Raw genomic sequence first — 13,122 nt, forward strand, 5'->3', positions numbered from 1 at the left:
GCAGAAGGCACAGCACATGCCCAGGCCCTGTTGCAAAGGGCCAGATCAGCAGAGTGGGAGTATTTCTCAACATTTAATGGCTCAGTAGAGAAAGATGAGTCTACAAATAAATACATTAAAGAAGCATCGAGAAACAGAGAAAAATACTAGACGAGCATTCCACACAAAAGCCAACGAAAGGGGCTTCTTCAAGGAGAAAACGGTCAACATAGACGAATGCTACTGAAAGAGCCAGAAGCTTGAAGACCTAAAGATACTCTGTTAGATTTAGGAACAAGGAAGTCATGGTTGTTATTTCTTCTTCATCAGCATTGTTTTACCTCAGTGGCTTCACTATTAACTAACAGAGTAGGAGGTGAAGTGGGTAGAAGAGAAGCACAGCGTTATGTATTTAATTTTTTTGGCTTTTTATAACCATTTTTAGAATAAAAATATGAATATTACAAAAAACAAAATAATTGATAGAGAATGTTAGCACTGCAACAGATATAATACAATCTAGTGAGTTTCCAGCTCATTCGCTAGAGCCCCATGGCTTCATGGTCAACGCCTCTGGGTAAACCTCAGCTGGTAGGAATTTCCTGCCCTCACATCCACCAGAAGAGCTCCATTCAGAATGATTTATATGTTTACATACCTACACATATCTATCTGTGTATCTGGAAAGCACAGTATTATAGACTAATTCCAATTTTATAAAATTAACGTTAGTGTGTGTGTGTACAGTGCACAGAATCAAAATAAAGGACGACGTACATACACTGAAATTAGTGGACATACATAGAAAGAGAGATCGTGATAACTTTTCTCTTGTTTATACCTCTACAATATTATTTTTCACAATGTGCAAATGTTATAGAAACAAAAAAGTTTTCTAATTAATCACTTTAAAATTATATAGAGCCAGAAGAAAATTATGAAGTTCTGAATTAATTCTGCAGATACCTTTATATATGGGTTTAGCAGCATAATCTTTCAACAAAAGGGAAAAGAAGAAGAATGTTTATTTGAGGTTCTTACTATAGAACAAGGATAAACAAAAGTGACATTATAAAAAACATTACATTTTAGACAGGTAATGTCAAAAGCTATGAATTATTTTACCATTCATATTCAGTCTCTCTGAAGCCATGTTTTACAAAATTGTAAGTCTGAAAAGTTATATATTTAAGGAGGAGAAAACAGCCACAAGGAGCTATAAAACTTCCTACAGATGACTGATATCACATTCTTTCATGTGCTTTTCTTTTTTTTTTTTTTTTGCCTCCACTTACCCAATGGCACACTTCTTGTATTCATTGCCAGAGAAACCACAATTGCCAAATCTGTCTCCTTTGGAATTCACATCAATGAAACATTCCTTCGGGGCAGCCTTGGCTTCTGTAACATCAAAAAAAAAAAAACTGTTTTTTTTATACCTGAAACTAACACAACATTGTAAATCAACTATACTCCAATAAAATTTTTAAAATTTTTTTAATGTTTTTAAGACTTGGCAATTTAATTCAGAAATAAAAGCATTCGCCGCAACAGTCCATATCCCTGGATGAACTGCCTCGACAACTATGAAAAGATTTCAGAACCTACAGGTGAAACATTTTGCTTCACATTTATAATTAACAACAAAATGTAAAGATAAAGCCTGGTTGGTACTTACATGTTAGCATGGACTCGAACACTCAAGTCCTCAAAGAAGTGTCATTAAAGAAGATGAAATTATACATAAGTCAAAAACCATGCACAGTATGGCAGCACTTTCAGTCTACTTATTCTCACTGTTCTCACAGCTCCACTGCACCCCTGGTTAGATCAGGCTGGGGAGGGTTGGTGAAAACACTGCCAGCTATTATTTTTTCACACAGGGATCAAACCTGCATCTCTCGCATTGGCAAGTGGATTCTTTACCACTGAGCTACCAGGGCAGCCCAATTTACCATATATGGAAGCTTAATTTAGGTATTAATTATACTGACAAACAGCCATGACACTGTCAAAGTATCAATCCATTCTTGTTTTCTTGTATTTTATATATGTATCCTTTGATGCTCAACTTTGCCGCTTATATATATTCCTAAAAATATTTTACTTGGAAATATTTTGCAGCCAAAATGGCAGTACTTTCCAAATAATGATGGAAATTCATGTGTCTATCTTACACACCTGGTACAATATTGTTCAGCTTAAAAGAAAATGGACATGCAGTGAAAGAAGATGGAATAAAAAAGAGGCAGAGGATGAAGTAATCTGAAAATGGATGCAGAATACTTACCCAGGATAAATGTCACATGGCAATAACCCTAGCAAAACACACATGCTCACATTTATATAAGAAAATGCAGCTAAATTAACAACAACCCCCCATCTGTAATTACTTATTTTGGTCTGCAATAACCTGCTCATCAGGGCTTCCCCTGTGACTCAGCAGTAAAGAATTCACCTGCAATTCAGAAGATGCAGAGACACGGGCTCGATCCATGGGTTGAGAAGATTCCCTGGAGGAGGAAATGGCAACCCACCCCAGTATTCTTGCCTAGAGAATCCCATGGACAGAGGAGCCCGCTGGACTACCATCCACGGGGTTGCAAAAGAGTTGGACACAACTGAGTGACTAAACAGCAACAAAACTGCCCATTAGTGCAAAATATTGGTTTGGCCAAAAAGTTTGTTCAGGTTTCTCTGTAACAGAGAAGAACCAATTAACTTTTTGGACAAACCAATATATCAGAGGGCTTCCCTGGTGTTCAGATGGTAAAGAATCCACCTGCAATGCAGGAGACCTGGGTTTGATCCCTGAGTTGGGAAGGTCCCCTGGAGGAGGGCATGGCAACCCACTCCAGTATTCTTGCCTGGAAAATTCCATGGACAGAGGAGCCTGGCGGGCTACAGTCTTTAGGGGCACAAAGAGTTGGACACAACTGAGCAGGTCTCTCCTGAGAGGGTCTCTCCTCAGACTCTATCTGGTCAAAGTTCCCATGATCCCCTCCTTGGATTTAATTTGCTAGAGCAGCTCACAGAACTTAGAGAAACTTTTACTCACTAGATTACTGGTTTATTATCAAAGCATATATCAATAATTCAGAAACAGACAGATGGAAGAGATGCACAGGGCAAGGTATGGAGAAAGGGGCTTAGAGGTTCCAGGCTCTCTTCCTGCCTCTCCACAAGTTTACTAAGTCCCAAGCTCTCCAAACTGTCCTTTCTGGTTTTTACAGAAGCTTCATTATATGGGCAGACTGATTAAACCACTGGCCACTGGAGAGTAACTCCATCTCCAGTCCCTCTCTCCTACCCAGAGGTAAGGGGACTTAAGTTCCAATCACTAACCACAGGGTTTGTTCTCTGGCAACCAGCCTATCCTTACGTTACCAAGGGATTTGCCAAAAAGTCATCTGATTGACGTAACAAAAGACACTTTCAAGGCTCTTATCATTTGGGAAATTCCAAAGCTTTTAGGAGTTCCTGCCAGGAACTGAACAAAGACCAATTTTTTTATTTGTTTGTTATAAATCACAAGATTACGAGAGTCAACACAGCTCTACCTAAAATTATAATTAATCCATATTAAGAAAATGGAGAATGAAAAATGAACATGAGTAGATAAGAGTTAACAAGTGTTGGGAGAAGAGAAGGGAAGAAATTTAATCCTTATCCTCCATAGTGAAAAATTAACATTTAATACCTAGAATGGAAAAATAAAAAAAGTAGCATGACCAAGAAATTATCTAAAGCCCTAGAGCCAGTAACAAAGTAATTAACTAGAAGGGAGGAAGAAAAGGTTAAAGTGGTGGTCTTCAGGGATGAGCTATTAAGTGGGAGTACTTTGATGAGTGTGTGCTCAGTCGTGCAGCCCCATGGTCTGTAGCCTGCCAGGCTCTTCTGTACATGGAATTTTCCAGGAGAGACTGGAGTGGGTGGCCATTCCTACTCCAGGGGATCTTCCAGACCCAGAGATTGAACCCTCATATCTTGCATCTCCTGCACTTTTCAGGTGGGTTCTTTTACCACAGCACCACCTGGGAAGCCTGTAAGTACATTTTACTTTTTCACAAAACCTTGATGAATAATTTGACTCTATAATCTAGTGTATGTGTAACTTTGATTAAAAAAAATTTTTTTTAACACACAAAATAAAAATATATATATATACTACTAGGAAAAGAATGGATTCCGAGTATATAACACAATGCTCTGTGGTCTAAATACAGCAATACAGACAGAATGCAAAAACTTTTTGAGTGAACAATGAAAACAGAAGACCCATGTGTATATCCCCATACTATTTACATGAGTTTATTAAAGCTAAAATACAATACTGTGCATGTATATATACATATAATGTTAATATACAGGACAGGGCGGTGAGAAAGTAAAAGCAAAAATCACCAAATGAACTTGGATGCATCAAATTCATGACCTTGACTGCCTATGGAGAAGGAAAGATGGAGATGTGATAGGAGACAGGAAAATGAACTTCAATTTCAGCAATAATGTTCAATTTTCATTTTTAACAAAAACTAAAACAAAAAATATATAAATAAAAGCAAAGCAATCAATATAAAAAAAATATCTTACTTGAGCCAAAGATGACTTGACACTGAGCATCATAATATTGGCACATGCCATTGTAACAATAGGCTTTGTTATTCTGGCAAGGATACCCATTCTGAATAAAAACATCTGGCTGACAGAACTGAGAAGAACCATTGCAATACTCCGGAACATCACATTCGTTGGTTTTTCCTCGGCACAAAGTGCCTCCTGGACGGAACTAGGATAATAGGATTGAAATTGAACAGGAATATCAGGAAAATTCCCACAAATTAACCAAATCTGAAACCACAGTAATTATATCTATAAGAAGGTTTAACAAAAACAGAAGATTAAATAACCCAATAGAACAGTGAACAAAGGCCAGTAACAGGCAATTTATAAAAGTCATGAAATATGGAAAATGAAAAAAGCAGAGCATCTTAGATGACCAAAAGCAATGCAAATTAAACGAAGATAAAAAGCACTTTACACCTATCAAACTAACCTGGATTATAACACTGGCTAACAACAAATGTTAATAAGTGAAGTCAAAATGTTAGTCGCTGAATTGTGTCTACCTCTTTGTAACCCCATGGACTGCAGCCCACCAGGCTCCTCTGTCCATGGGATTCTCCAGGCAAGAATACTGGAGAGGGTTGCCATTTCCTTCTCCAGGGGATCTTCCCAACTTCAGGATCGAACCTGGGTCTCCTACATTGCAAGCAGACTCTTTACCGTCTGAGCCACCAAGGAAGACATGTTAGTAAGAGAAAACAAGAATAATGATTATATGGTATAATCAGTACTGTACACTGCACAGTTATCAGTGCATTGATTACACTGGCAAATACAGACTGGCACATCTGTAGACAGTATAGAAACGTGTATCAAAATGTTCACATGCATACTCCAGCAATTCTACTTATAAGCAAAAATTGGAAGCAATCTAAATGTCCATCATTAGTTGACCAGATAAAGAAATTATGGTACAGCCATATAAAGGAACACTAACTATATAAACCTATAGAACTAAATGAATGGAAGAAAATCAATAGTATATTACTGAAAAAAGGACATAGTAAAAATATGTATACCCATGTTTATCTACTTACACACACACACACATATTCATATTTACATAGGAAAAAGTGACTAAATTAATAAATTATCAACAATGGCTAAATGAAGGGGGTAAAATGATAGTCTTTCAGTGTCAACTTTCTATTATTGAATTTCTAATGAAAAACATAGGTCACTCATAAATCAGAAAAAAAATCTCTTTGGACTATTTGCCATAAAAGAAGATGATATAAAACTGCAAACAAGTATCATAAAATTTTCCATCTATTCATGTAATAAAAATAGTGCTCTCTTACAAATCAGAGAAACCCAATTTTGATACAGGCACATTTTTCCTTTTCCTAGTTTCCCCCCCCCCCCCAAATAGGGAGGAATTCCCTACCCGACAGTCTTGACAACAGGCACCATATGCACATTCAGCAAATGATTTAAGTTTACAGGTCTTTCCTTCACAGCAAGGGTCCGATTCACATTCCTGAGAAGAGAAAATGACTGTCAATAAAGAAAGAAATTATTGCCATCAAGGCTCGTTAACAAAATTCTTCCTTTCAACCTATGCTTCTTTCTAACCTGGCTGTAAGAGGTACTCCCTGGAGACAGTCACTTACTATCCTTCTGAATTTACCAGAGACTCTTCCGCTATTATCTAGGTCTCAACATATTTCAAAGGACTGAGAGTATGTGTTTTAGTCTGCTGGGATTACCAGAACAAGATACCATAGACTAATGGCTTAAACAAACGAAATTTATTATGTCACAGCTCTGGAGGCTAGAGACCCAAGATCAAAGTCCTAGCCAATTCACTTTCTGGCACAGACTCTCACCCTGGCTTGCAGACAGATGCCTCCTCGCTGTGTGCTCATATGGCCTTTCTTCAGAGCATGTGTCAAGAGACAGGAGCAAGCAAGCTCTTTTTCATAAGAACATTAATCCTATCAGATCAAGACCCACCCTTATGACCTCATTTAATCTTAATTACTTTCCTGGAGGTCCCTTCTCCAAATACAGATATACTTGGGGGTTAGGGTTTCAACACATGGATTTGGGGAACACAAACATTCAGTCTATAACAGTAGTTTAATGATCACAAGAAATTGTGAAAGTCGCTCAGTCGTGTCTAACTCTTTGCGACCCCATGGACTATATGGGCCATGGAATTCTCCAGATTAGAATACTGGAGTGGGTAGCCCGTTCCTTCTCCAATTTCCACAGGAAATTAGGCATCCATAAATGCATTTCTCTTCATGCTCAGGGTCTGGCTTCTCTGCAGGGTAGGTTTTTACCCATGTGGACATTATACTGCTTGACTTCTCTCACCCCACTTAGGGCCACCATGGCTCTCCATTCCCACCCTCCAACCTCTCACCCAGACACAGCTACTCTCCTGTGTTGAAACTAATGTCTTGAGGTCTGAATTGTTTGTGAAAGGAAGGAGAAAGGAGGAGGAGGAGGACAAGAAAACAAGAAGGAGGTAGGGGAAATAAGCTTTAATTATTGATGAGTATTTATTTTCCTATGTTACAGAATTCTAGGATGATGGGTTTTTTTCCTTTCAGAACCATAAATCTGCTGTTCTATTGTATTCTGGCCCCAAAATCAGCCACTATTGATCTATTTGTTTCAGATTTTCTTCTGACTTCTTGCCTTATTTTCTGTTTATCTCAGCACTTTGATTATAATGTACCCACAATCATTCTTTGTAATGATTCTGATTTGGCTTTACTTAGTGTTTTGGAATTGTAACTCAATGTTTTCTGTTAAATATGGGAAATTTTCAGCCATTACTTCTTTGAATACTTTTCTTCTCTCCTTCTTCCTCTCCTCTTGAGATTCCACTTATAAGTCCATTAAGCTAGCTGATATTGCTTACATGTCCCTGATATTCTGTTCATTTTTTTTTAATCTTTTCTCTTTTTCCTTTAGATGTGGATTATTTCTTTTGTTCTACTTTATGTTCATTGACTCTTTTTCTGCCATCTTACTCTGCTGTTAATTATATCCATGAATCTCACTTATTAAACTTTTTGGTAAGTTCTATAATTTCCATTTGGTTCTCTATTATACATTTCTCTGATGAGATTCATCTCTTTACTCATGAAAACCATATTTTCCTTTAATTCTCTGATGATAAAGAATAAAATATAATTCATGGAAGCTTTATTCATAATAGCAAAATACTAGAAAGAAGCTAGATGTCTTTTAATGGATGAATAGTTTAACAAACTTCAGATAGGCCCTTTGTGCTAGTGGAAATACCAGCCTAAAAATTATTCCAAATCTCTGAAGTAACATTCATACAATGGACTGTTACTCCCCAATAAAAAGTAATGAAACAACAATACAGACTGACCTCAAAAGCATTATGCTTAGTGAGAAGAGTTGTATGTTGTATGATTCCATTATTACTGCAGTGACAAACATTACTGAAATGGCAAAACCACAGATGGAAGCCACGGGCAGGGATAAGGGCCAGAGTCAGGGTGGATGTGATTACAGTGAGGTAGCAGGAGGGAGTCCTTTTGTGTTGATGGAATAGTTCTGTATTTTAATTGAGGTGGTGGTTACATAAGTCTCTATATGGCAGGCTGCTGCTGCTAAGTCGCTTCAGTCGTGTCTGACTCTGTGCGACCCCATAGATGGTAGCCCACCAGACTCCCCCGTCCCTGGGATTCTCCAGGCAAGAACACTGGAGTGGGTTGCCATTTCCTTCTCCTATGTGTGAAAGTGAAAAGTGAAAGTGAAGTCACTCAGTCGTGTCCGACTCCTAGCGACCCCATGGACCACAGCCCACCAGGCTCCTCCATCCATGGGATTTTCCAGGCAAGAGGACTGGCTCTATCAATACACAATTTGTCATCCTTTGTGGGAAAGTGGGTGAAAAATACATAGGACTCGTCAGACTGTTTTTGCAACATTCTGTCAGTTTGGAATTACTTCATAATAAAAATCTGAAAATTTGGAAAATTATCTAAAACCATGCACCATACAAAGAAAATCAATCATAAACCTAAGTAAGTATATAACCTAAAATGATAAAGCTTCCAGGATAAAACATTTGCAATCTTGGATTAGGCAAAGATTTCTTAGATACAACACCAAAAGCACAACCCATTAGGCACAAACTGGCTTCATCAAAATATAAAACTTCTACTCATCAAAAGATACTGTTAAAGTACTTAAAAGAAAAGAATGGGAGAATATACTTGCAAATTATATATCTGATTAAGTATTTGTTTCTAGAATGTAAGAAGTACTCTCAAAATTCAATAATGAGAAAACAACCCAATTTTTAAAGGCAGGAAGGAGTTTATAAGAGACATGTCATCAAAAAAGAGATAGAGATGGCAAATAAGCACATGAAAACATGTTCAACATCACTAGTCATCAGGGAAAAGGAAATTAAAACCTCAATAAGGCACCACTTCACATCTAACAGAAAAGCCAAAATTGAAAAGACTGACCATATGAGGTGGAAGAAATGACTTAAAAAGAACCAGAACTCAGGTACACGGATTGCAAGAATGTGAAATGGGAAAACCACTCTGGAAAACAGTTTGAAAGTTCCTTGGAAAGTCAAATACACACCCACCATATGTCCCAGTCATTTCACTCCAAGGTATTTACCCAAGAGAAGTGAAAACATAAATCCCATACAAAGACTTGACCGTGAATGCTCACAGCAGCTTTTGGTGTGGAAACAACCCAAATACCTATCAACAGATGGATAAACAGTAGGTAGTATCTCCATACTACTCGATGATGAGCAACAATAAAAAGGAATGAACCACTGACACAGTAGCATTCAACTAGGATGAATCTCAAAATAACTATGCTGAGTGAATGAACCTAGATAAAAAAGAATCATTCCATTTACATGAAATTCTAGGAAACACACACTAATGACAGCAATATCAGTAGTACAATGATAGCAGATCAGTGATGGCATAAGGAGGACTGGGAAATAATAAGGGGTGCCAAGCGTCACAAAGAACTTTCTGAGATGATGATATGTGCATTATCTTGATTGTGGTGACAGTTTCACATATGAAAACAGGTATCAAAGCTTAACTTGTATGCTTTAGTACTTTTAGTTGAGACTTCCCAGGCAGTCCAGTGGTTAAGACTCTGTTCCCACTGCAGGGTGTGTGGGTTTGATCCCTGGTTAAGAAACAGAGTCCACATGCCATGCAGTGTGGCAAAAAGAGAAAGAAAAACTTTTACAAATTTAAAAATTAAAACAAATAAAATAATAAAAATAAATAAAAATAACAGCAATAATAAATGTTTTAAGGGAGACTTTCCTGGAGATCCAGTGGTTAAGATTTTCAACACAGGTAGCATGGGTTCCATCCCTGGTCAGGAAACTGAGATTCCACATGCCATGCAGTAAGACAAGAAAATCAAAATAAAGGTAAAAAATGATAATAGTAATTTTTAAAAAGAACTTCTGTGTTTTAAACAGGTGCAGTTCATTGTTGACAAGTGTTCATAATTGCTGGTTTCTTACTCTTGCTTTGTCTTGACCAAACTTTAGTGAGGCTTCTTTCTTTCCTGTAGACCCTCGAACTCTACTTGTCTGCACAATAATAGATACTTGGGGATACTTGCCCCTCCCCCAAGTACTTGAGGGCAAGTATCCCCACCCCTTATCAGCTTCTCCTGGAAATCACCAGACCACAGGACAACTTCCTATGAGAACTCACTGGGCATTTGCCCCTGCTTATCCACCTTCCCCGTAAAAGATTCTGCTTACCTACATTTGCCCCAGCTTTACCCTATAAAAGAAAACTCTTTTTGTTTGATTTTGAGACGCTTCCAGATTTCTGAGATCAGCGTATTCCTGTTACAACAGTCTTTCTTCTGAATAAAGCCTTTTCTTATCTAAGTCCGAATCCTGGGTATTGTATTCAATTATACTTCAGCAAAGTTGTTAATTTTTTTTCAAAAATACTATGTAAGACAGACAGATGGCTTCATAAAAGAAAAGAGAATCAGGAAACAGACTATGTGTACAGGAATTTTATTTATGGTGAAAGTACCATTTTAAATGGTTTTGTAGCTCACTCTCCACATGACACCCCCCTCCCCCAATTATAGAGCTTATATAAAAAATTTAAATTACAAAAATGCTAGGAAAAAATAATAGAACATAGAGGGGGCTATATGATGAAAATCTTGAAATAGGAGTAAAATGTGTACCTTGATCAGTTACAAAATTATGGGGGGGAGGGCAGGGCACACTAAATGCCATGACATTCTTTTGACAAAAGTACAAACTGACACACCCTTCTTCAGGAAACTTGATAGTCTCTAATAAAATAAAAACCACATGCTTTTCAATTCAATAATTCTACCTTTATATAATTATCTTAAACTTCTGTGTGTGTGTATATATATATATGAACATACACACACATACACAGGGGATATACAAGGATGTACTGTTCACTACAAAAAAAAAAACTAACTACAGTGAGTGACTGTCTTTAATAAGAGTATGGTAAAATAAATCATAATATATTCCTTATACTGAAATATTAGTCAACAGATCAAAGGATTATGTCCAAATAACAATGACATGGAAAAAAATCTCCAGGATATATTAATACAAAAAAATTATATATAACATACTAAGTCAGATTTTATTTATGTAAAAAAAATAAAATCCTAAAACAAACCCAACTATGATACAAATATACATACTGTACATAAGACTATAAACACAGAATAAAATCTATAGAGAAACACACTAAACTTCTAAGAATAATTACCACAGCAGAAGGAAGTTAAAAAAATATATGGAAGAAATAAAAGTATGAAGGGAATTTTGCTTGTGCTTACTATTTGAAATTTCAATACCAAGAAAAATAACTATGATATTTGAAGGGGAAGAGGTACTTTTTTCTAGAGTAATTTGTAGTACAAAAGTTCAAGAAGCAAATACAGACTATTTCAGTTAGTTTGATAATGAAGTAAACAGGAGAAATCAAAACATATAAGATAATTAAGGAGAATGCCTAGAAAGAAGAGCTTAGTCATCCTAACAGTGTAACATTAATTTAGAGATTAAACATAACCTCGTTAGCCTTTATTTTCCTCACTTGAAAATGAGGGTATAAAGAAATAATGAATTTCCAAAGGTTACTGAGAGGATTGTACCATGTAAAACATTAAGGAGAAGTTGCTAACATGCAGGAATAGTGCAATGACGGCCCATCACAATTTCATCATAAAATATATACTGCCTGGGAATTCCTTGGCAGTCTAGAGGTTAGGACCCTGTGCTTTTACTACCAAGGGCCCAGGTTTGATTCCTGGTCAGGGAACTAAGATCCTGCATGCCATGCAGCATGGCCCCAAAATAAAACAGAACACACAAAGAAAAACATACTGCCTTTCTAGAATGTGAAGTCTTCTGGCAAAAGCCAGGCACTGTGTGATCAGACAAGGAAAAAGAAATTCCACTTGTGGAAAAAATTGAGAATATAGTAAAGTTTACATACAACTGAACCAACTCCTTTAAATTTAAATTTTTTAATTTTTTAAATGTAATTAAAAATTGTTTTCCTCCTAAGCCTTGTCTAGGTGGTGTTAAGTAGGCCATTTTGACGGGAAAATGGTTGAGATGCAGAACACTAATAATAAAGATGGGTCCAGACTTACGGCTCTAGGTGTGGTTAACAGGTATGAGAAAGCCAGACAGCAGCAGGTGAACTGAAGGTTAATTAACAGAGGGAGAATGCTAACTTGAGTAGCAAGAACTCTGTTAACCAAGAATTCTGCAGAATGGGTCGGCTTTAATTTATTATTGAAATGAGGTCAACTAAATAAATGTTTCTGACAGTGACAGAATAGTGAACACTTACAAGTAAAGAGCCAAGTGAAAAACTGAGCTGTTCTTTAAAATAAATAAATGACTCAATAACCATAACAGAAATGGCAGAAGGTAGCAAAAATAGAAAAATAAACACGGTACTTTCCTGGACACCAGAACAGATGACACCATTGGTTATGTTCTAGGAAGGAAGGGATAATCAACCCCCCAGGAACATAGTCCCACAAGCAAAATACCAATCTTCATTTTGCCACTAAATTTTACTTTACCTCTTATACTCAGTTCAGTTCAGTTCAGTCGCTCAGTCACGTCTGACTCTTTACGACCCTATGAATCACAGCACGCCAGGCCTCCCTGTCCATCACCAACTCCTGGAGTTTATCCAAACTATGCTAGAGTCATGCAAAGTGAGCTATTTTATTTTTTGCAAATCCCAAGGTAACTTTGCAAAGTGAACATCACATGTTAAACTGACCTTTGGCGTCCCACAGTCACATTCTTCCCCGGGATCCACCAACCTATTACCACAGGAAGGAGCACTGTAGGCTTCATCACGCTTTGGAATATTGAGAAGGCAGTTTCCACCTTTATTTAAAGTTAACTTCTCAAAGTCATCTGCACTGCAAGAACTGAAGTTTTTGGAACCTCTGTAATAAACACAAAGAAAAAGATCTTAA

General features: G+C 37.1%; 1 protein-coding gene across 1 annotated transcript in view; it reads right to left on the bottom strand.

Annotated features, from left to right (window-relative positions):
• Positions 1–13,122, bottom strand: part of ADAM9 (ADAM metallopeptidase domain 9) — a 98,659-nt gene that overhangs the window by 33,305 nt on the left and 52,232 nt on the right. The window contains exons 12-15 of the mRNA XM_068970690.1: positions 12,921–13,092; positions 5,993–6,085; positions 4,573–4,768; positions 1,275–1,380 (exon numbers count right to left, since the gene is read on the bottom strand). Coding sequence (XP_068826791.1) covers positions 1,275–1,380; positions 4,573–4,768; positions 5,993–6,085; positions 12,921–13,092 — 567 coding nt within the window. The remainder of the gene's footprint in view (positions 1–1,274; positions 1,381–4,572; positions 4,769–5,992; positions 6,086–12,920; positions 13,093–13,122) is intronic.

Source organism: Capricornis sumatraensis, chromosome 4, assembly GCF_032405125.1.
Source record: "Capricornis sumatraensis isolate serow.1 chromosome 4, serow.2, whole genome shotgun sequence".
Lineage (NCBI taxonomy): Eukaryota > Metazoa > Chordata > Mammalia > Artiodactyla > Bovidae > Capricornis > Capricornis sumatraensis.